The 24,947-nt window shown below is 43.6% G+C and overlaps 1 protein-coding gene across 3 annotated transcripts in view; it reads right to left on the bottom strand.

The window, feature by feature from the left end:
• The window catches only part of LOC142575499 (TBC1 domain family member 10B-like), a 35,650-nt gene extending 11,890 nt beyond the window's left edge, over positions 1-23,760 (bottom strand). The window contains exons 1-9 of one of the 3 annotated variants that reach the window (XM_075684908.1): positions 23,503-23,760; positions 17,949-18,233; positions 16,309-16,408; positions 13,928-14,035; positions 12,456-12,562; positions 12,176-12,356; positions 8,168-8,242; positions 4,781-4,895; positions 601-755 (exon numbers count right to left, since the gene is read on the bottom strand). In XM_075684908.1, coding sequence (XP_075541023.1) covers positions 601-755; positions 4,781-4,895; positions 8,168-8,242; positions 12,176-12,356; positions 12,456-12,562; positions 13,928-14,035; positions 16,309-16,408; positions 17,949-18,172 — 1,065 coding nt within the window. In that variant the 5' untranslated portion in view covers positions 18,173-18,233; positions 23,503-23,760. Of the gene's footprint in view, positions 1-600; positions 756-4,780; positions 4,896-8,167; positions 8,243-12,175; positions 12,357-12,455; positions 12,563-13,927; positions 14,036-16,308; positions 16,409-17,948; positions 18,234-22,659; positions 22,886-23,502 lie in introns of those variants that run through there. The other 2 variants (XM_075684906.1, XM_075684907.1) reach the window with 2 other exon arrangements.
• Between the last annotated feature and the right edge of the window lie 1,187 nt (positions 23,761-24,947).

Here is a 24,947-nt window from a genome sequence, read left to right as displayed (position 1 = left end):
CCTTCTCTCTTCTGCAAAGCACACATTATCTTTGCAACTAAAACATCACAAGGCAGTGAGCACGTGCCAATGCTGACTGCACTGAGTGGCCAATTGCAGCAATAATGACATGTGGCAGCACATGGGAGGCAGTGCCGAAAGGTTAAAGGAATGGATTGAGAAAAGAATTATTAATAAATTGTGCTCATAAATAATGAGTGTATGAATGGCCTAGAGAGGAGCGAATACGATAACCTTGGTAAGAGCCACAATGACAGCTAAGCAGCCGATAGAGGAGCTAAATGAGAGGGAAAGACAGGGAATTGAGCCTGTGAAAAACTGGCTGGCTAGCCTGTACTGGGGTAAGGTTATGGGGACTTAAAGGTGATAGAAGGAGACCAGCAATTAAATAAAGAAAGAATGAGAAAAATGAAAAGGAGGAAAAGTGCACACAACACTAAGCAGCATGTGAACACTAAAAGTGTATCAGAAAGTCCGTATGTCCTCAGGAAGTGGAGCTAAGGGGTGGAGGCGCACCGTGTAAGTTTCTGTGCTTTCCATGTGAAACCCTCTGATGAAAGACTCATTCAAAGTAACAAAATAAGGCAATAGAGATCATACCTGTGTGACGAGATAGTCCTCCTGAACAAGTGGCCCGGGCAGAGATCGCAGGGCCTCCAGTGTCTCAAACATGGCTGGGTAGCGCTTGCCAACGTCTCCTCCTCCAAGCACACCTCGCAGAAGCACCAGAGCAACCTTGAAAAGCACCTTCACACCTAAGAGAGGCCAGCCAGGAAGGAATGCAGTGGCCAGTCAACACACACTGAAAGGCCAACTGCAACAAAACTTAGCACTGAGAAAAAAACCTAGTTTTAAGATAGCGTACATAAGAGGAGCCTCCATACCAAATTTGACGTTTGAAAGAGGAGCGGCAGCATCACGAAAAGCTTGCTGATATAGTAGCTGTTTTTTACACAGAAATTGGAAAACAAAAAGCCGCCATTACGGCTCACCAGAAGTGACGCATGACCTAGAGCTTGCGGCTCCTTGGCATGACCTCTGACATAAAGCGGCGCCTGCGACTGCCCGTGGTGAGCTGCATTATCTCGGAGGTGGCGTGCAGGGGCTTGTCATAGCGACAACAACCAGGTGTACGCATCGTCTGCTCAGGTGTTGTGTAAAGGCTGCTAACAAGGAAACTATGCAATTACCAGTGCTGCGGCTTTGCCAAGATTGCTTTGATGGTATATAGGCTATTTATTTATAACAAATTTAGCCGAAGTGACATTCCGTACAGTTGTCCTTTAAGAGTGTGCATGGAAACTTTCAAACATGCTCCATAGAAACAAGAAGCTAGCACCAACGTGAAAGAAATGTTTCATTTTCTGCACTATATTATCCCCAGTTGGGGTCAAAGGTGTAGCAACTGATGATAATGTGAAGTCCACAGAAGAAGGGAGAGAGAAAGCAAAAGGGTGAAGCAAAAGCTGTGACTCTCTGAAGATTGTTCACATGTCAATTTGTTCTGCAATCGATACTGTACAAAACAGATAAAACCTTACTGTGCATCATATTGTGCCAACTATCATTGCCACTGCTTTAGATTTTGGGCAGAACAAATGAAGTTAGCCCTTCTTTCTGCCCACATTTAGTCTAGTCCAAGTTATGCCACAATTTCACCATGTAGTAGTACCAGATGTTGCTCATAACTTGAACCACACATTATAGATAGAGCATTACACTTTAGACAGATACCAATGATATATTGTTTGCAGTCGCCTTGGATTGCTCAGAGTGCAGTATTTTTTGAAGTGCAATTAGCTAGTTAATTAGCTAAGTTCGATAATGCAAATTCTTAAATTGTTTTTTAGGGCTTAAGTTTGAGTCGAAGCCCATGATAATGAAATCCAACGACAATAAAATTCTCATGACAACGAATTATCTTCATATCTCCGGCAAACGGTCAAATGGTTCAATGCATTTACTGTTTCTCTCCACAACGAAATGCCACTGAGCTGCAATTCTGCATTGATTTATTTTGCAGGAATGTTATCGCACATATTACCTACACGCGCAAGTGCAGCAGACTCCACAAAGTGTGTGGGAGGAGGAGGAGAAACATTTATTTAAAAAATAAAAAAGGACAAGCAGGTGTCTTTCTGCTTGTCCAGGGTTCCTGCGGCTCTTGCTGTCTCCCGGGCCCGCCACACCAGTTGCCGCTGGTTACGAGGGTCCGAACTAGTCAGCACGGCCTCCCACTGCTCAGGTGTGGGGTTGGATATTTGCGGAGCTGCCTTGACGTTGGGGCACGCCCATGTGGTGTGATATACGGAGGCGTAGTCGTTACATAGGGGACACTGGTATGAGTATAGTGCAGGTGGATTGCGTGTAGTCTGCTTAAATGGGGGGGTATGTATTGGTTTGTAATTGTCGCCATCTTACGGCATCTTCACGTGAGAGGGTCTTGTGTGGAGGTGGGTACTGTCGTATGTTCAATCTGTGGTGTTGTAGTATGGTGTTGTATTGGAAAGGTACGGGCTCCATAGATGTGGCCATATCCCTCTCTTGTGGCGCCTGGGAGGCGTGGATGCCATCATTTTTGTTCACAAAAACAACCAAACGCCGGAAGTTATTGTGTGTGCCTGAAAAATGTCATGGCTGCCACCTTGTTTGTTGATTGCCCTTTCCAAATGGCGCAGCCGCATGTCTCTACCAACATGTGTCAACTGTTTTTGCGTAGCTAGCACAGTGCATAATCTGTGGCTCAGTGAGAAAAGTGCAGCAAGAACAAAGAAATCCACATCCCACCAACATGTACTTTGTTTACAGTGCTTGAGATGGTCTACACCGTGGACTGCCATGCATCTGGCAGTGATTGAGTGATCATCCGGGAAGTCCAAGAATATGCATCCCTTGCTGCAAGAATGCTGGTTTCAGCATCACTCTACAGGCATCGCCTGCAGATTTCGTGCCGCTGGACGTATATCTTCACGAATGGGCCATATTGATTGATTGCTTTCGAGATACAAGAAACGATCACTTCCGCACCTGGCACCGACGTAACTAGTGAATCCAGTGCCTACCTACAAGATATCTCGAGAAATTGATCATATGTCCAAAAGTGATCGAGGGATAATACAGTACTCAATTTTCCCCAGGACTTGCAATGAGTGGAACCATCTTCCTGCCGTCACTGCAGACATTACAGACCATCAGCATTGCAAGAATGTTTCAACTAACATTAACTAAATATTTTCTTATCTCATGTTATTTCATTGTTTCCTGTTTTCTAGTGGTTACCTGTGAGTTTACATTGTTTTATAGTTTGATGATTAGGATTGATGATTTGATTTGATGATTTGAGTATTGTAGTTGTATTACATTAGTATATTATATAACTTCATGTATTGGTGTACCTTTTCACAGAAATGTTTTTACCACTCTGCTCTGTAATGCTTCGGCCCTGAGGGTACAATAAATAAATAAATAAATAAATAAATAAATAAATAAATAAATACCACCCTATGGCAGTACTGCTATCTCTGACCGATGCAGTAATGACAGCATGGAGAACACTTTGTGGTGTTGGCAATACAGTTCTATAGCCTTGAGCTAGGCTTGCCAAAGTAGGCTGACAGAATTTCGACAGTAATGTTTTTTGTTGTGAAACATTCCCTATCTGTGCTGCCTCATTTTGCAACAATGAGATTCTCGCAAAAGTGAATTTTTTTGCTTACCCCGATGGTTTCGTTATTGCAGGGTTCAACTGTACAAGATTTAGAACATGTTCAGAAACACCCGATGAAGTTGCTTCCATGATTTTATATTTTAGGGGGCTCTATGGGGCTCTTGGGGCTCTTGGGGCTCTGAAGAAAAGCCTACAAAGTATGAAAAACGACGTGCTTGCTCATGTGGTATGCAGTGCTCTCAATTGTGTCTACAAAGAATGAGGTCTGCATGAACAAGAAGTCAACAAGAGCTTCAATCCGTTTTGGTGCAGCCCTAGCATGTATCATTTTAGACCTTGGCAAATTTCCATCTTTGTAATCATGGTGCTTAAGTACTGCTTGGATGCCAGAGCCAATCACACATTTTTAGAAGGAACGTGTGGCTGCCATTCTTTGGGAACAACATTCAGAAGACTGCATACCAGCAAGGCGCTGCGCAATACAAACATGAACAAGAAGAGCACATGGATGGGTGCAGTGCTTTTCTCGTCCATGTTTGTATTGCGTAGCATCTTGCTTAACGATGTACGACCAACTTGTCCAACGACGTGCACTGCATACCAGATGCGAAAGTGTGCAGGGACATCATACTCCTCATATTTCGCAGGCTTTCTTCATACCAAGGAAAAAAAGAACCACATTAAAGATAACATCATGAAAATAACCTCATTGCGTGTTTCTGAGCATGCTCTACAATTGTACAATCAAATACAAGTCCTAAAACAAATGCTTAAGAAATCTGCACGATTGAACTTGGCTAACTAGCTAACTAGCTGCAGTCCAAAAAGCTTGAGTAACTTGGGTCAACTAGAAGAGCACGCAGTTGGTTTCATTCGTCTGAGATGTACCACTTATTTTTAAAGCTTAGTTCAAGTTACACGAAACATCTGGTACGCATGATAAAACTTCAGCTGGACAGCACTTTCAAGCTTGATAAAGGATTTGTAAGTTACTTCTAGGTGCAGGGGAACACGATGCACTCGGAAACATTGCAATGTTTAGGGTAAATCAACAGGAGGCTTTCATTGTGGTCAAATAGCCCAGTGCCGGGAAACTTCGCAGCAGCTGCTCACCTTCACAGAGAAAAACGTCCCACACGCGAAGCACGGTAGCCCAAGGCAAGGTGCGGCTGTAGGCGCACATGAACCATTCTGTCATGTACATGATGGGGTCCACACGCTGCTTTTTCTGCACGGAAGAAGGAAAGCAGGCTTTAAAGGTATGGTAAGGGGTTGCTGAAGAGTAGACAAAGATGACAGAGAAGATAACGGTGGAGCAAGCACGTGCCCTATTGCTTCTTTCATTTGTCTCACTCAGCGGCATAGCCCAAAATCTTTTTCAGAGGCAGGGGGTGGGGGTGTTCACTTGACTGGGGAAAGGGAGGGGAAGGGAGGGGGCTGGGAAGGCTGCATACTCGCACAGAAATTTCAGGGGTGGGGGCAAGTGCCCGGAGTGCCACCCCCTGGCTACACCACTGCTGTCCCTTTACACAGCATCTTGCAAGATTGATTTACGCTAACTCAACCAACTTTCAATTATGCCAAGTTAAAAGGTAGCACTGCGCTTCAAAGCACTTCAAAGCTCTACAGAGAAGAACCGCACTTCTCTATCTCTCCACACTCAGTGGCTCTTCATTAGCGCTACAGAAGCTCTGCTACAGCTGAACCTTGACATGATAAACATGGATATATGAAATTCGGTTGGCCATACATTATTTCAGAGTGTTCTGGTACTGTAATGAAATGAAAACTAAAAAAAAGATTGAAGACCATATGTGTGTTTTAGCCAATATGGCAATATGGCCAATATGGTGTTTGAGTGCTTGGCTTGACTGGGTGGGCAAAGCACTAATTTCGTGTGTAGGGACTGGTCACTTACACTACAACAATGTGCTGACACCGTGTGATCATGCCAATAGCACGGTTACATATTAATATGTAAGGCGCGCTTGTAATCTAGTGTTGTCCACATGCCATGAATTGGCACAGCAAGCTGCCAAAAGTTCACGAAAATCTACAAGAAACCTTTCACCTGTTGTCATCTCAGACTCGACTTTATTAAAGCAAGGTTTCATTATATGATACCACAATGGTCACGTGCAATAAACAGCACACCTTTCACATAGGCAGTGCTTGGAAAGCCAACTACAACGAAATTTCACTATGGCTTAATTAGTTATATATGGGTAGTACAGTAGAACCTTGTTGATACGTACCCGTTGCGTACGTTTCCCCGGTGCCAACGTTCACAAATGAGAACACAAAAAATGACCCCAGAGTTATGCTCATATTTTACCAGTTCATACATTTATACGTTCATACGTGCAGTTCCGTACGTTCCCGGAAAAAACACGATTTTTCGGCACCAACGTTCAATAAATCGCCAAACTGTAATTGTATGATACATTTTCTGGCCACTAGAGCCCGTGTAAACAAGAAAATGCGCGAGGCGCACACGATCGAGAACGGTATATAGCTGCCTGCCGCGGGAGCTTCACCACAATACTCGCCCACTCGTCTCACATGAAAAATGCCGGCACACGCTCAGTTTCTTATTCCGGTACCAGCAAATCTATTTTACAGCACGTGGTGTGAAGTGCCGTTGGTAGCGTACTGCATGCTTTTAGTGAACGATAATCTAAACACGCCGCCGTTGCCCGCGGCAGGCGGTGCGATGTGGGCACCTCATTTCGCTTCGGCGGCATCCAACGTCACCCACCAGCTCGATCTCGGTTCAGTTTCCCATCACCCTTTTAAAACACCATGCAATAGAAAAACAATAAAATGCTTCTCGTGCCGCCAAATCACCACCAACTTGACGTGCATCGGCGTCTCGTGCGGCAACAATCCGTGCTACGCTTTGCATTACGTAGATGTCAACAATAGTTGAGTGTCAAATTTTTTTGTTACTTTGGATCGTTACTTTGGAACACCGAGAAGCTGCATGTTCTAGGTCATGCGTCACTTACAGCAAGCGGTATCGGCAGTGTTTCTTTTTCAGTTGTGGTACCAAAAACCACTATTTTTGCTAGATTTTCATGATGCAGCTACTTGTATTTCAAAGGAAAAATATTGCACATAAAAAAATTATGGAGTTTTAGATGCCAAAACCACAATTTGATTATGAGGCACCCTGTTGTGGGGGACACCAAAATAATCTGGACCACCAGGGGTTCTTTAACGTACATTTAAACAAAAGTACATGGGCAGTTTCCAATTTTGCCCCTATTGAAATGTGGTTGCTATGGTCGGGATTTGATCCCGCGACCTTGTACTTAGCAGCTCAACATCATAGCCACTAAGCAACTACGGCAGGCCCATAAACACCCTTACACCTACACTATCTGATACTGTATTTGATTTTTTTACAAGGTCCAAAATTTTATTGCAGTTGGCCTTAAAAGGCTCTCGTAAGCAATGTGTACAAGTGAGCACAACAGAGAAAGGCCATGATGCAAGCAACAAAAGACAACTGTAATGTACAGTAAAACCCAGTTAGTTCGAAGTTGTAACGAACGAGAAAAATTTCCAGACTAGTTTAGTTTCGAGATAAGCAAGGTCATGAAAATATGAACCCTTGGCCGCTCATAGACCACACAGAGGCTTTCGAAATAGGCGCCAGTAGCCACTCAATTTTTCGCAAACACTCAATATATCAGGAGCGGTATTTTCGGCAAACCACTTTTGCGAGGTATTGTGCGACTCGGCACCCGACACGTCTGGTGTCTACATGCTATGACGGTCCTCGCACAGAGCCAAGCAAAGGCTGGTGCATGTATACTAAAAACATAATCGGCCGAGAATACCGCCCTAGGGCAGCAATATTGTAGCCATGCCTTCCGTTCGATTTCATACACCGTTCTCAGCTGGCTTACTCCATTAATAATGTGGGCGAAGCATCACTATAACCACTGATGAAGCGCAATAACAAATGGCAATGGAAATTCCTTGTCTCGGCTGATGTAGCACACGCATTCGCAAGCATAGGAAAGCATAACACAGCAAACAAGAAAACCGACAGTGCTCTGCTCACATGCGAGAAATCATGTTGCAGTGGTCACGTTTACCTTCTTGCGCTTCGTCAGTGGCCAGAACAACACTTCGCCCGCATTATTACCAATGAGATCGCCGCTGGCCATGAACAGTGAAGGATAAGGGTGGAGTAGAATCAAGTAGAATTCGCCACAAACTTGCGGTCCTGTTGCTTTTTGGCAATGCACAGGTGTGCACAAAGTATGGACACCCTTGGGTAGTGACTTTTCCCGTGACTTTTTTGCAGTCGAGATTTTGAGATATCCGGAGTATGGCACAAAATCATTTCGAGATAGGAGGTGAAAAATGCAAGGAGTTGACACCGAGCTAGGAAAAAAATTTCGGCTTACTCGATATTTCGAGACATCAGAGTTTGAGTTAACGAGGGTTTACTGTACTACACCTCTAGGTGGCCGCTTCAATACTCACTAAATGACGATGTGTGGAGGGCGAAACCTTTTTGAGTAGCGCAAACAATATTTCTCCATCCAGCTGGACGGCATCCTGCAATGATCAAAGAACAATGAGGTGGTAACTTCATAATGTTGCGTTAAACAAGAAGCATTACAGTTTCAGCCCACACAACACTAGCAAGACAAAGCACTGCTTAATGTCACTGCCAATAACTTCACAACAGCGTACCATACTTTCACGTTACAAAAATTTAGTAAGCAAGCCGCTGAGAAAAAAAGTAATCTTTCAAGCCAAGTTGCAGGAGAAGAGCAGTAAACAGCCAAATTTCATTCCATGGATATTGCAACGATGTCTAACCACGCAGCACATCACAATATGAGTGAGAAATGAGACAAAAAAAGATAATCTGGGTAACTGATATTCTAATTGAAATTAAGAGATAAAAGTAGAATCAGAAAGGTCATGTAACATGTAGGACAGGTGACCAGTGATTAATCAGAGTAGTAGAATGGGTGCCAAGGTATGAGAACCACAGTTGGGTTCTCAAAAGGTCAGATGGGGTGATGAGCTTAGGAAATATAGCCTCTAAACTCCCAAATGCTTTTGAAAAGATATCTGCAAATCTACCAATTTTTCTGTTTGTTACAGGACATAGTGTGGCGCCACTTACCGCCAGCGCACGAGTGACGTGTAAAACTAGATCACGTGCGAAGTGCCTGCTACGCGTCGGCGCAGTGCACTATGTCTTGCATTGTACCAGCAAGCAATTTCGGCCATTTGTAGCTATTATTTTTAAGTGAAAGTGATTGGTTTGGGGGTTTGACTATTTGGTATGCCATATGAGAAAATCCGGCACATTTTTGCACTATTTCATCAAATTTTGCTGCATGTGGTGCCTTGCAAAACAACTAGTTTACGGATAGCTATGGATAGATTACAGATAGGTGTGATAGCTTCTACAGAGCCTGAGTGATCGCTAAACATTGTGAATCACTTTTAAAGCAAGCATTTACACATAAGCACAAAATCAGCGGACTTGGCCTCCAACAGTGAAGCATATAGATACGAGAAAGGAGCCACCCAACTGTTAGATGCAGCCAAGCAGTGCTTAAAGTCAGGAGGGCTCGAGGGCCCCCCCAACTCCATTTATTTAAGGGGGGGCTCACCGCCTCCCCGCCTCCCACCCTCCCCTCGGCAGGTCAACTGTAGCACTGCGGCATAATATAATAATATTTGGGGTTTTACGTGCCAAAACCACTTTCTGATTATGAGGCACGCCGTAGTGGAGGCCTCCGGAAATTTTGACCACCTGGGGTTCTTTAACGTGCACCTAAATCTAAGCACACGGGTGTTTTCGCATTTCGCCCCCTTCGAAATGCGGCCGCCGTGGCCGGGATTCGATCCCGCGACCTCGTGCTCAGCAGCCCAACACCATAGCCACTGAGCAACCACGGCGGGTGGCACTGCGGCACCCATTCGACAAGCACTGGAGGTGACTTTATTACCAGTAAAGCCTTATGCGGGCAATTCCAACTCCAATTTTTCGAATAATTATTTAATTGCGATTCATCAGTTGATGTCATACGATCGAAAACAAGAAAGCAGGTATTGGCGTACTGCTGCTCATACTGCTGCATGCATTTCCCCGAGGCACTGCACATGGCGGTCACCAACCTTGTTCAATTAAGATTCTTGACATAGCACACTGTTTAATGAGCCACCTTAGCGTGAAGCTACCTGCTCGTGAATTAGTCAAGATTGACTTTGGTTTCTTTAGGCTACCAGTTAATTTTCATCCATTTAGCTGTGCTCCATGAATGCTATCTTATACCAAAGTGCAGGCATTTTGTCCACTTATGTAGGTAAGTAAGTGTGAAGCCATAAAATATATTGTTGTAGTATGTGAGATTGTCAATGAAGCAAGGCAAATAATGTCCTGTGTTGCAGCTAGACTTATTTGCTTTGAGTTCAGATACCTTTAAACCTTTACCTCACGAATTATTTCTGAAAGATATGTTTCTAAAATGCCAATTATATCCAAGTGCTTGATTTTTAGTACTTGAAGAACTTTACTTCTTCTTGAATCTAAAATAAAATGATCTGTAAGACAGTGGTATAAGCGGTCCCCAAATCATTATTTTTGCTTGTCGTGTGAATTATATAGGATGCCCCAGATAACACTAGCTAAGCTGTTGAAGTTTGGCAACTGAACACTGTAGGTCGTATAGTCATACCTTGCACCGTGTTTTTAATTTTTGGCCTGTCACGGATCATTTGATTCAATGCTTCACTGGTGTATACTGCATGTATATGTGTGTATGTGTGTGTGTTTATGCACACACACACACGCATGCACGCACACACACTGGTCACCACCGTGTGAGGGGGCCCACTCCTCCACTAGAGGTAGACTTTAGGCCCTGCAGCTAAGTAGTGTGAACAGTATCACAATGTAACGGGTTTCAGCATATCGCTTGCTTGAACATGAAAGAGAATCCTTTAACGATGTTCAAGACCTCTTTGTTGGTATGATTTTAGGTTTTTTGACTGAATGAATGAATGAATGAATGAATGAATGAATATTTGATGTTTAATGACGCAAGGGCCAGGTGGCCCTTGTGTCATTAAAAAAGCGGCCAAAGAGTGCCACTTTTTTAGGTCTTTTGCTGATTGCACAAGCATACTTGTTTCACTCCATCTGTTCAGTCGTTGTTTTTTGCCTGTCTACTATAAAATGCTATTTCATATTGTAAGTGTGTGACTTATGTGTGAAGCGTCTTCTTAGCTTAACCCTTAACAACAACACAATTAGGCATAAAATAGTTCAAGAAACTTTGGTCAGGTCTATGCATAGCGCCAAGTTTTGTTAGCCTGAGAGATGACTGTCCTATTAATTTCTCGCTGACACATAGCAGACAGCGGCGTGTAAACGTGTGCTGTCCATTTTTCACAGCACTGATAGACACAGAGGATGGACCTAAATGTATTTTCTACTTTTAGTACAGACGTCAAGAAATGAAATATTGGTAAACTATTTTTGCATTGTGCTGCAGAAACTGACTGATTTTATGCAGTGCTGACACAACAATGTCACAACCATTGCTTATGCGATTTGTTGTTAGGAAAAAAAAAAGGTTATACCAATGGCTTTTTTTTTTTTTGCAATGGAAAACATCTACAACATCTATAGACTCTGCATGGCAAACGGAAATCTTACATATGATGCCATGACTACAGATCTATTGCATAATAAAATGTAGGCCAGGCCTAATTAGTGCAGCACAGCTTTCTCATCCAAAATGCAGTGGTGCTAACTAAAATAAATGCACGTGTTGGGATGTGCAGAGCATAGGATCTCCAATGCAAGCCCCTTGATATGAGCACTAAAATAAATATAGTGTTCCGAGCATTCCAAAGCAACTTTTTCATTGCTAATACAGGAGGCAGTGATTGTTGATTGCAAAGGACGACGTTTCTGGATAAAAAATTATATAACAAGCCTCTTAAACCGCATAATAGGCTGCTCACTACAAGCCGGGCGAGCACTACCGAGACTTCTGAGATAGAGCAGTGTGAAGTGACCAAACTTTTGACGCAAAAATGATGGCAGCACCTGTTTACAGTAATGGTGCTCACAGCCACATATCCATATTTTAAAAATATGTTAAATGTGTGATTTATCTCTTATATTCAACCGATATTAATGGAAGATGTTTGCTGTGAAAAGGACACCTTCACTCAGCGCACATGTAAGGTTCAAGCGTAATTATCTGAACATATCATAATGAAAGGAATTGAAAAAAACTGAAGAGTATGGCTTGTCTTTGGCAACATCGGTACAACAGCCAGGGCGAGCACAGGACGAAATTAGCTGGGACTACTGAGAGAGGCCTTTATTCTGCTGTAGTTATGATGATCACGGTGTAGACACTTGGCATAAAGAGCTCTGAGAAAGTTCCAACTACTATAGACTGATAACTGGGTAACCATGGTGAAATCATGATATGCAGTAGGCTTGCTCACCAGTCCAGGGCTGTAGTACCCTCGCAGGTACTTGTCGCAGATTGCCACAAGACACCAGAAGGCGTGCTCTGCCGGCATGTGCATGAGCAGGACGGCTGCGATAGGTGCTTGGCCCTGGCAGTAGCCTACTGCAGGGTTCAGCACCGAGTAGGCCTTCAGTATTCGGAAGAGGTCTTCCTGCCTGCCAGAAACAGGTGCAGTAGGAAGGCAGAATGTAAACAAACCTTTGACGAAACACTAAACTCATCACCAGGTAAGCGCAATACTTTGACAAACCTACCCATGGCCATGGTCCTTCACAAACATTTCGTGCTGCGGAAATTGTCGATGCAGGTCTTTACGGATGTCATCCACCCATCGTGGGTCACCTGGGTGTTTGTCGAGCTCCTAGGGAAGCAGACACAAACAGAATAGCATAACATATTTTAGCTTCATTCAGCAGAAACACAGCAGGTAGTACAGTAATTCATAATGGACATGCAAATGAATCTCTGTAATAAGTTTCAGTTTCTGCAAAAGAATGCAGCAGTACAGAACAAACAAGTTCACAATAGCAACACAATAGCAACACCTGTCTAATACCAGCGACTCTAACTCTTAATTAATAAGTAAAAAAAAACACATTTTTTTTTAAATGTAGGTATAATCAGCAGCCCTAATCTTGCAGGTGAAAATCACTGCCTTGCTGTGAAGAAAGCAAATCCAGATCTGTCAAGTTAAACCTTAACTCTAAGTGGTAGTGCTTTGTACTTTCCAGCATCAACAATCCCAACAGTGTTGTCGCACACGCCTAGGTAAATTATTCCTTTTTGCCAGAGGCCATAGGTAACCTATTCACTGAAAAGAGGCATTATAATCTTTGCAAAGAGTTCTTTAAGGAGTCCCAAGTTCCTATCAGTATAATATCCAAAGCCTCACTTTTTGTGCAGTCTTGCACACAATAAAGGTGCTCCTGAAGTGAGATGACAGATTAAAAAAGTGCCCATGCCACCCGGCACAGGTAGTGTGTGCAGCACCAAGCTTTCTACACTGCACAGCATGCAGATCCACACTTTCTCTGTGCCTGAACATTGCCCAACTGCACCTGGAGTGCTGGACATTGCTCAACCAACTGGAGTGTTGGTTGAAGCAAATGGGTGAAAGCTTGGACGTATGCTATGTATGCCTCCTCCGAATTATTGCAGCGACAAGTGCACAAACCTGTCTATTTAGCATATTAGTGGAAGGGTAAAGTGGTGACAGCGACCCTATTGCAAAGGCTGCTGGCCAAGCACACAGCGCATTACAGGTAATCCAGGACGTGTAAGGTCATTGCAAGGTATAACATGTTCTATGTTAACATTTGCAGCTGGCATTCCTTAACAAACACATAGCCGTAATGACCACATGAATTCACTGTACCATAGAGTGTTACATTTTTTCCGTCGTAATGTTGCAATGTAGCATTCACATGTTATTACATCGGGCTATCATCGTACCTTTACATGATTCCATATGGCTAAGCTCCTAAAGCACTATGTATATGTATTTTCTATAATCATTTCTAAATGGGTAAATTACATGGACAGAAACAAACAAGGCCTCAGGATATGAAAGACATTAGCGGCCAATCAACAGTTCTGCAGCAGAGTTGATCGCTACCCTGCTGAAACAGCTCAAAGGAGAAGCGCACAGTAACACATTCTTCCTGCCTGGACAAATTACATGGACAAATTACACTTTGCAGCGATTAGCCGTTTCCAAACTATTTACCGTAAACTTCCCAGGATAGCTCTCCATCAGGAACCGGCCCCCGCACAGGTTCTGCCAGGCAACGGAGCGCATTGATGATGGGATGCCCTTTCGACATCTATCTCTCACCTGAAAATCATGGTCACACATGTAAACACGAGCAGACTTTTTTTAGTACTTCAATACAAAAGCACAAAGGCAACCAAGCAAAGGTGTTTATGGACTTTAGTATTCACAGACTTAGGTATTATCTACGTTAACAGGAAATCTTGTGCATTGACCCTTTGAGGGTTGAATTTTTTCTGCAAGAACTGTGTCCCTGTGGTCATCATTTCTTTTTATTGCTGTTTCCAGTGGTAGGAAATGATCGAAACCTCGTGATACAACAAAAGTTTATTGCGAGCGATATTTTGTCTGAAAAACACTGTACTCACACAACAGCGTACACACAGATATGCTATACACTAAGAGATTGAGAAAAATGTCTAACAAAATTTATGGATATCAGTTTGCTGTCCCAAAGAAAAGTTTCATCATAAGAAGAAATGCGTCAGAAGTGATTCAAAAGAATAAATGCTTGAGCAGTCACCGTGAGAAGATGCACGTGGCCATATCGAAATCACGACTTCGTGCACCCCAGGGCAAAGAAACACGGGAACCACAACTGAATGTTAAACCACAAATGCAGGCAAAGAAAAAGAAAACTGATTACAGTAAAACCTCGTTAAACCGTACCCGCTTAAACAGTAGTTTCGTTTTAAAAATAGTAAAGTCAAATAACCGACATACCGGCCACTGAACATAATGTTCTGTATCCGCATAAACTGTATCAGCTTATTGCATACGTATTGGTTAACACGTAGTGTTTCCACTTTTTGTTGCGCAAACACGGTGTTGTGTTGTCTCCATCGGACGGCCCGGCCTCCAAGGGCCCTGTGCGTTTGCGTGTGAAGCCACATCAACATCAACATCATTTCGGCGCTGTGCCAGAGAGCGTTGTGGCGTCGTGCAAATGACCGCGAAAAGATGTCAACTACGAGGTTCGACATTTCGCCACCGTTGCCTCTGTATTTGCCAAAGTGTCGACTAGTGACAGTGATGAGGACGACATGGTAAGCGACAGCACGGGCGATTCAGGCCCGACAGTAGTAGAAGCTGCACGTCAAGTTAGCCTAACGAATGCAATCATCGCAACGAAAAAAGCGCCCAGCGATCCCTGCAGCGCTACCACTCGTGTGCACAGAGAACATGCAATGCCAACGAGGAATCTGCCATGCAAGTGTTTGCCGACATGAGGGGGCTGGCTGAAAAGCTGGCTCGCAGCTTCAGTAAGTTTGAGGCCACTGTCATCGCTGCTAAGCCGCCACGGCATCAAACGAAAATAACACTTTTGTCATGAGAAGTGAATGAATACTTAATGTCTTTTTCCCCTTTCATCGCACTCTCTGCGAGTTCCGTTTTTGACAGGTCAGTGGGCGATCTCATGCTATTTCGGTTAAGCAGTACTACCGTTTAGCGCTTACTTTTTTAGAGCTCTGGCCAACTACGGTTTAACAAAATTTAACTGTAGTATCTTTGGCAGCGCTGTACGACTGAAAAGGCAATAGTGGCAGCTGCACAAAACGATAGCCTCTCCTCCACACACGCTTTGCTGGTAGAAGACAATGCATGTGACCACGTGATCGAGCACTCGGAAGTAAACAAGTCGAATTGTGCACACCGGTAAGCAGAAACACAACTTCAAATGACTTTGGGCGACTTCGTAGGTATGGTGTAATGGTGCCACAGAAGAACCACAAGATGGAAAGTTAGACACAGTGAACACAAGCATCAGCATTTGTGTTAACTGTGTCTAGCTTTGTGCGCCTCACGGCAGAAACCGCCCCATAGTAACTGGCCGAGTGTTCTGTACTATTGGTTTGGTACAGTCTTCAGCTAACAAAGGAGGCAAATTATAAGAAGTTCGTGTATCATCACTACGAATGTAGAGCCCATGCATCAAAAATATGTTCTGGACTTGTCTGTCCTCATTTAACACGGTTTCACTAGTACCATGAATCAGGGTTCATGTACACTTTTACATGAATGGCTGTACTCAATAATGTCCGTGTATTCTAAAAGATGTACGCATTGAAGAGAGGACACGCACACACGCATGCATGCATACGCACAGGCACACACACACACACACACATTAGACCCAATCTTACAGCAGTACTATTTGCATTAGGGACAAGTTACCTAACATCATCTCATTTTCAGAAACTCATCAATGAGCATTTCAGTGGTGTTTAAAGAACATTTACTTTCAGTAGCACCTAATTACACTGGTTGAATGAACAGCCAGTGTCACCATGGTAGCTCACAAGCATCTGAACATGAGCAAGTGGCAAGTGCCTCACCTTCTTAAAATGCTTGGTCATGTAACGTTCCCAATTCTCCAGCATGTCCCTCCACTTCAGCTCGCGCTTCCACTGGACTTCAACAGGTACACGACGTGACCTACACAAGATATGCACATCATGTCAGGGGCACAGCAGAAACTCCAAGCAAGCCAACTTCCCTTGCCACAGAAACCATGGTCCAGCAAAATGATTCCGTAAATATGCTGTTGTAGATACAAAACGTAAATTTGTAACTTGCATCTCTTCATTTTCCTAGCCTTTTATCACTGTATTATGAGCAACAAAACCACAAACGAACATGTTACATGACACATCAGCCATTATTTATTGACTTCTAAACTGACCATAAAATGAACATTCAACACAGTTTCATTCAAACACATGAAGGTTCTGTCAATACTAGTTTCCCTGTTACATTGTTCTCAAATAGCAGTTTATAAGAGTCAATCTTGCACGTCTCTATGACAGTAGCCTCCAAATTACTGCAAGTGTGTTGAATGCTTCTGGTGGATTCTGCCTGCGTACAGGCTTTAAGCAAGATGTTTAGGGTTGTAAATCACAACCTAATGCATGTGCAGAACACCATACCAGTGCAGAGCTTACGCTGCTTGGTGAATTAAGGTAGTGATGATAAATGATAAGGTGATAATAAGTGAAATGAAATTAATTTTATTTTGTAATACCTTACAGGCCTCAAGAATGGTCACGGGAAACAGAAGCAAAGCGGTGAAATTCAATACGCAATGAGAAGTGCAACACAAAACAAGCAAAGAAAATGCAATGATGCATTTGACGAAAATGGCAAAGCCAGAGACAAATCAATGCTTTTGCAGTACAAAATGAAGCGGTGAAACCTTGTGCACAAACACTGCATGATTGCAACTTCAATGAGAGCTGTGTGTGTGTGTGCATGCATGTGTGAAGCCAGCAGCCTACGAATATATGGGGCACGGTGGTGTGGGCGTAGGAGAAAGATCAATGCGCATCCATTTCACATAAGTAGCATGAGCTCGTTGCGCCAGCTGTTGCGATAAGCACCAACAGTGGGTGGCTGCCGAGAACAAGTGTTGGAGGGAAGCTGAAGTTGCGCTTGGACTCGTAGGAGAAAGCTCAGGAGAGAAAAAAAAAAAAAGTGAGAGGATGCACTGCTCAGTTTCGCAATTTCTGATAACATAACAGTTTCATGATAGTGAACAGTTTAAGAAATTAGGAGGGAATACACTTCATTGAGACAATTTAGTTGCTTGCTACGTATGAACACCTGACAGAGCGTTGCAATGCATGCACCGATTTAGGGAAAATCGGTGAACGGTATGTCGGTTAGAGGGTCAAACCATCACCCAGCACCCAGCACCATGAGAAAAAAAATAATAATAAACAGCCACGCAAGGGGAACATCGGCTAGGAGGCAACACTATGTAGCTCACACACACACACACACACAAAAAAAAAGCATAAACAAACAAGAAGAGTAAAAAGAAGATGTCTGAGGTCTCGTGTCACTCGAAAAGAAACAAAAAATGTGCTACAAACAAGATGCTAAGTCAGTTTTATTTTAGAAAAGCAAGGAGGGCGCAAAGAGCCTGGTTGCACAGAGACGCGCAAGTACACAGATAGTGAGAGAAGAAAGCACTCACAGATTGGGCTGAGTGTACTGCGATCCACCCAGGAAGCCGTACTTGTCAGGGACAGCCTCGGAGGGGGCCTCAGAGCTGAGTGAGCCATTGCGCGGCCGGCAGCCCACCAGGCTCGTGGCTGTGCTGTCCATGGTGATGTCGCTGCCTGCATCCTCATCCTCCTCTCCTCCCCAGCCACCCCATCGGGTTCCCTCCTCCTCGCCCAAGGGCCCACTGCTGGCCATGAAGTGTCACCACCAATCAGCTCAGCCCTGTACACCTGCTGCCCCTGGGGTGATGTGCCATCTGCAAGAAGCCATTACAGTTCCTGCTGGTGTCACACAACAACTTCATGCTTGCAATTTTGTATGACGATAAATCATGCCACCCCCTTCTCCCCCTCCCCCAATAAATGCGGAAACAGCTCCCAAAAGGCATAGAGGCTTGAACTAGAAAGTGTCACCGAAGTCGGTCAAACCCTTCCTTGGAATAGTTCAGCAATATTAAAGCATCATGAACATCATCTAATGTGCAAAGTAATTTACATAAACAAAGAGTGCCCAAAGGGGTTCTGTGTAAAAGTGTCGGCTGGAATACAAGTATTAAAAACACTTCACATGTTCTTGAAAAACATTTACAGCAAGCAGCATGCCTTAATTTCTTGACTCTCTCAGTGGCGTTTGTCTCATATTTCGTTAGTGCACCATGGTTGGCATTCGGGTGAGTTGGCGAGCAGTGGAAAGAACGGTTGCAGACAAGAAAGGCTTGTGGCACCTCTTCTTGTCCATGTCTTACAGTGTTACATGACGACTGTAATCCAATTCACACTACAAATACTTGCGACAAAAATTTGACGGTACAGAAAGCACTTATTATAAAGCAAGGTGCCAAAAATGTCCCTGCAATAAGCACTTGTGCTGCTTTCTTTCTTCGTCACTGAAATATTTTTATCTCCTTTCAGCAGATAGGCTTTCTATGTGATTGTAGTTTTCATTGGCATTTGTCTGCAAATGTGAATAGTGAAACGAGCCACCTATGATGTTGGGTGTGTTAGCCTAGCAATATGGTGTTGCTTGCTTATCTGAGAAAGTGTGCAATAAAAGCTTAGGAGCTTCATCGCAGCCCTAAAATATACTCATTCTTTTTGACATTGATAACAACAGCATTGCTGAAATCCGAATACATTTGAGAAGACTGAATGATTCTTTAACTTGGTCTCCCAAGACTGAGCTGTATTTATTTCTAGCTGCCAGTACCAACGTTAACAGCAACGTCTCAACACAATCAAGCAACAGTACATTTTCTCACTTTTTTTTGTAAGCTCATTCTAATTAACCACAGAACTCCCTCCTCAACAACCCAGCTTCAAGACATCTTTAATATTACCACATGGCCAAACTGTTTCAAACATCCCCCTTTTACCTTGGCTGCGATGTACACAACCGTGGCAATTTGACAGGAGTAATCATTCTGAAATCCGTTTCACACACAGCTTCAGCCTCCCCTTTATAGCCAGCTGGTTCTCTTTTTTTTTTTTGTGCTTCTTTAACAGAACTGTCTTGGCTACACAAGGCATTCCTGATCATACAACTGTCACATACACTTGTTCGTTCGACTTCATGAACTGGTATATACTGCAGTTGCAGAGAATCCCTTGAAGTACCCTTCAAAATCTACCATCCTTCCTGGATCTTGGCTACCCAGTTTCCTAGTTTTTAATTGTGCAGGTGCTTCAGCTTTCTTTTTTTTTTTCTTGCAAGCTGTCAGTATTCTCACACTGTTAGCATTTAGTTCAACTTTTGTAATGTTTTGGTACCTATGGTTGCTCTTTTCCCTCCGAAATTATCCTTATCCCGATTCACAGACAGGTGGTCTTTGCATGTGTGTGTGAGACAGAGGAAAGGAAGGAGAGTAAAAAAAAGTGTTGCCTGTTAATTGCCTCCTCTCTTCATGTTACTTTTATCCACTGTTGAACCAGCTTAGGCCTCAGTACTGTTGTGTGATGAAGTCTTGATATGTGCAATATCAATATGCAATATGAATATCATATTGGATTCATATTGCCTTCACACGTGCCACTCATTATGCTGCAAACCATATGGTATCTTAGCTAATGCAGGCATTGAAACCTATTTTCTTTATATGTTGCCCTTAGCACTTCAACTGCGTCCACTGTTTTCATTTGGTATTGCACCTAAAGAAAGTTATCTGCAGAAAGGTAATTTCATAGGGTTTCCCTCAAACCATCACCGTGCAAAATAAGAAAGGGTTTAGAGAAGAACCACCATATAGCAAATCACAACGCCTTTATTTTTGCCAAGTCCAATAGCAAACCTTCATACATGCTTCCCTGTATGTTTCCTTTATCAGCAGTGTATACTTATCTGGAGAGCTCTTTCCTATAAGGTTTTCTCTGACATAACAAACCACTTTTGGAAGGCAGTGGGAATTAATAAAAATGGAAAATCAACTTGAAAATACAACATAGATGTGTTAGCTAATGCCACAAGGTTAAAAGGTATGCCAAGAAAATTTATTTTGTATCGAAATGGCAACGTGGCCAAGAGGTGACGAGCACACTACATGCCATTGTTACAGTGTTTGCTATCCTCTAACCTTCACGTGGCAATTGTGATGTCAGCCTCACTGATAACCTTTACGCCCATGCTTTCGTTGCTCTTTTGTACGGCAATCAGGATGAGCAGTAGCTGCGAGTTAACTTTATTGTCTATTTTGTTCATTTCTTCTTGCCTCTCACACCAAAAAGAACAGTGTACACATGTGTGTACCTTTTTAAATTCTTTTCCTGCCACACAGAATATGTCAATAGCTGTACTAACCAAGCACTGCATAGCAAGTTAACTGTCATGCTGCCTGTAACAATAATTTGCCAGCTCTGAACTCCCAGGATTTTGCTAACCTTGACCAGTGCAGTGGTAAGCACAAAAGACAACACTTCTGAAAACTGATAAAGCTAATCTCTGAGGGCCAAGTTGCGTCATGCAAGCTTTCAGACCATAGAAAAAGATGCGCGGTTAACATATTCTCACGAAGCTGAAATCGCACATGTCGAAGTGAAGATACGCATAAATAGCAGACAACAAAACTTAACTGAGGGCACAGTTAAAGAATGGGCAGGAATAACAGAAAGTAAACAGAATAGTTTACATGACGGTCAAGTGTATTATCAGTGTGGCATCACTAATTGACTCAGTTCGATGCCATACTGCAGGACAGCAGTTCGTAACACTTGAGTCAAACATATGATCTGATCAGAGTGACGTCATGGCACCACCTCAAGCAGCTCTATCGGCCTGCCAACAGTAATCGATATAAAAAACAATATAATGAAGGCACTGTCCCATTATCAGATTTGATCAGTCATGATGCAATTAGCCTGATATCAAGACACAAGTTTGATGCACATCTTTTAGAAGCCAATAAACTATGCACATACTAAAACAGCATGCAAACTACCATGCATAGTGGCAACTGCATGCGATGCAGCAATGGCGATGACACAGTAGCCCAAGAAAACATTGAGAAGTGCAGCAACAAGTGAACAGAGCTGCACTGCAGATAAGAAAGTAAGTGAGCAGACCAATCAAACGCTAGCAGCCTGGTGCTCTGACCTAAACTGTGACAAACCTTGACGTATTGACGCAAGCTGAAAGTACACTGTTTTGTCACCAACCCTACAACTACACTGTGTAGGTGATTCTCGATAATGTGTTCCTAGCCTTGGTAGCTTCAGTGTTCTGTGTCTGTTTTATGTCTATTGAGCAGCTACATTCTGTATCCAGTCGTTACAGTTTCATGCTGCCCCTTGTATGCTAAATGACTATCAGCATCCATCTGTTTTGTGCAGCACATTAATAAGAATGAGGTAATTATTTACTGCATTCAAGAAGAAAAAAGAAACAGTGTTGCTAAGTGTATGCAGCAAGCCCAGCCCTTGACACTAGTTGCATTCAAGTCACGGAACGAATAAGGAAAACAATTATTGCACAGTACAAGCTGAACAAGAAAGTACCAGCAGCTTTCTACCGCAATAACTTAATACACTAAATGCTTCGTAGGCTATCTGCACAAACATGCTGTGCTTCCATTTCCTACCTTACAAAAAGCAGCATGACAATAATTCTGAGCAGTTTCTTGGATATATTAAACAACGTGAAGCTATTTCATGTGCATGTCAGACAAGTATGCATCTGGTCACCAAAAAGAGCAGGAACTTCAAAAAGAAGAGGGGGGGTCATGAACTTGCATGTGCTGGTTGACCAGGCTGACATTTGTAAAAAAAACAAAAACAAAAGAACATGGGGAGGGGGGGGGGGTCTAGGGGGCTATTTAAGAAAATAAATGTGCGTATGGTATTCAGACTGGAGAGGCAGTTTAGGCATGTGCTTATAATAGCTGCAACAATAATGGGCCTGACACTTCCCGTACACCTCTTACTGAGGACAGCTGCTAAAGGCATTTGTGAGCTCAATGCAGTTACATACAAAAATCAATAAATAAAATAAACACACACACAAGAATGACACTCAAAATACCAACAATAGCATATATGTAAGCCCTGTCTAGTGAACAGAAATATTACCTAACGACAGTCACCTGTTGAATGCTCTAATATCGCAGTACCGTATTTCGTATTTCAAAAAAGATAACGTAAAACTCAAGGTAGGAGTTCTACGACTCCCCAAGTACACCTCGAATACGACGTGCTTACGTTTCGCTATTCGTCGCGCCTCGAACTACCTCTGGCGCTTTATCAACCGCGATGACCGTTATCCGTTCTTCCGAGCTATCATTATGCAAAGTGGCAATTCCTTTCGCGTGGCGGGCAGGTTTCGCATAACCAATGCAACGGCGAAGCGGATTTTCGCCGTGGACTAACTAGAGCAGAACGTTATGAGGGAAAGTGTACCGTCCGCCCGTACAGAACAAACGATATCGAGCGCGAGATTGCCATAAGGTGCTGCAAGTGGTAAACAATGAAAAACCAGACTGACGTCATTATTTACCGCTTCCTCTAAACGCACGTTAGTCAGGTTCAACACATGCCACCGCGCGTTTGCGCGAGGAGGATCGACAGCGCCGCTTTCCTTATTTTGCTTTTGACATCGAAAACTGTCGACAGGCCGACACAGCTGCTTGAAGCGGCGCCGTGACGCCTCCTCGATCAGATCGGATGTCTAGCCCAGGTGTCACGAACTGCCGTCCTGCCGGGTGGCGTCGGATTGAGTCAACTAGTGACATAGTTGTGTAGCAAACAACACTCGAGCTGCTTGACCAACTTCGGCAATAGGAAGTCGGCATGTTTAACATTTCGAGCGCGCTGTCGAGCAGATGTTTATACGACCGACAATTTATTCAAGCATCCGCGCACTGCTAATGTCACTGAACCTGATCAGAGCAATCTTAATCAGAAGTCAATGATGGCCCCAAAAAACGTGTCCGGAAGCAAGGTTCACAGTTACTTTCCTACTACACCCTGTACTGCGAACTAACGGTGTTTGTTGTTGAGGGACGGCACTCGGGAGCGGAACACAGATTTTAAGGAGATACTTACATAGTTGGGTAGCCGCTTCTTCTACAAAAGCATATGCCGAAACCTGAAGTCACTAATTTAGGAAAACTAACTTCCGTGAACTTCTCCGGACGGACAAATAAGCACGGATGATCCACTTAAGCAGAAAACAAAAAACGACAACAAACCGAAACAGGGCGATGCACTGCCGATTGAGATGTGGACAATTACAAGAGCCTGTAGTGAATCGTGGCGCAAGAAAGAAATCGCCACAAAAGTGCTTTAAAATACTTCACTATTATCTTTTTAACTTTTAAACATCGGTTATTAGGTACCGCGTTTTTTTGTACTTGCACACTTGCGAATTTAAATGAACAGTTAAACTGGCGCCAAGTTCAAAACTTCACCTTTGGTGCCATACCTTTGGTATTGGTGAGGCGGCGCAAAGCAAAGCAAAGCTGTTCAGTAGTCAGTCGATGAGCGCAAAGCAACAAGTGTGATTACTTTACTGTTAGATGCGCGCCGACCCTGCCTTTTTCGGGAACTTCTGACTTAGCTGCACGAACTTGGCGAGCTGGCAGTTTCGAGAATTTGAGCTATGTATTATTACCAGTCAGAGTTTCAGGTTGCGCGTTGTGAAACAAGACCTCCTATAGCCATCGCGTAGCCAGAGTACTTATTTCGAAAGGGGGTGGTGCACCCTTTGACCAGGGACGGAGTTTGAGGAGGGGTCCGTCAGGTACTTGGCGGGTCACGTGCCTGGTATGTATACACCCCGACTACGCGATTGCTCACGGAAAAAGTATGCCACTACTCAGGGCATTTGGTTCTTTATTCTATGTCGGGGCTTCAAAGTCACTCTTCAGAACATTTCTTTACTTACACTGACACAAACACACACATCAGCGCAGCGTTGAATCACAGGATCGAGCAGTGAAGCTGGTCAAGACAAAGAACAGGAGGAGGTAGGAAAAATACCAAGATATTACAGACGTTTCGGCGAGGGCTGGGAACCTCCTTCGAAACGGGAGCATTCCGCAAAGAAACTGCCGCACGTAAAGGGCAATCAGTAAGAATTTTTCTGAAGCCTTAACACGGAGTCGAGGAGCGATAGTATAAAAAATTCACCGGCGATTGCAATAATCCCTAATGCGAAATTTGAGCGCAGCTCTATGCCTGCTTTCATTTCGAGATACATTGGCTGACGCGGACAATCGGTCTCGCGCGGCAGGTTGCAAACGGAGCAAAGCGCGACACGATCGCGTGCCTCACTAAACTGGAGATCGTGAAAGACAACGCGTGGGTGACGCGTGTACGCGATTCATAACCGCCGCCCGACAGACAGACCTCTTAAAGGACGCGCGCTACTCTGGCGCCATATCGTAGGCATCGTCGCCACATTGCGCTTTTCTTTTCACTCTTTCACCATACCTTCCTCCTTCGCTGTGTTCGTTCACTTACAGCTGCGCCCTAAGAGAAGGGCCGGA

Source organism: Dermacentor variabilis, chromosome 3 (assembly GCF_050947875.1).
Source record: "Dermacentor variabilis isolate Ectoservices chromosome 3, ASM5094787v1, whole genome shotgun sequence".
NCBI classification, from domain to species: Eukaryota; Metazoa; Arthropoda; class Arachnida; order Ixodida; family Ixodidae; genus Dermacentor; species Dermacentor variabilis.
The sequence above is the reverse complement of the archived record's forward strand: the minus strand, read 5'-3'. Positions and strand labels throughout refer to the sequence as shown.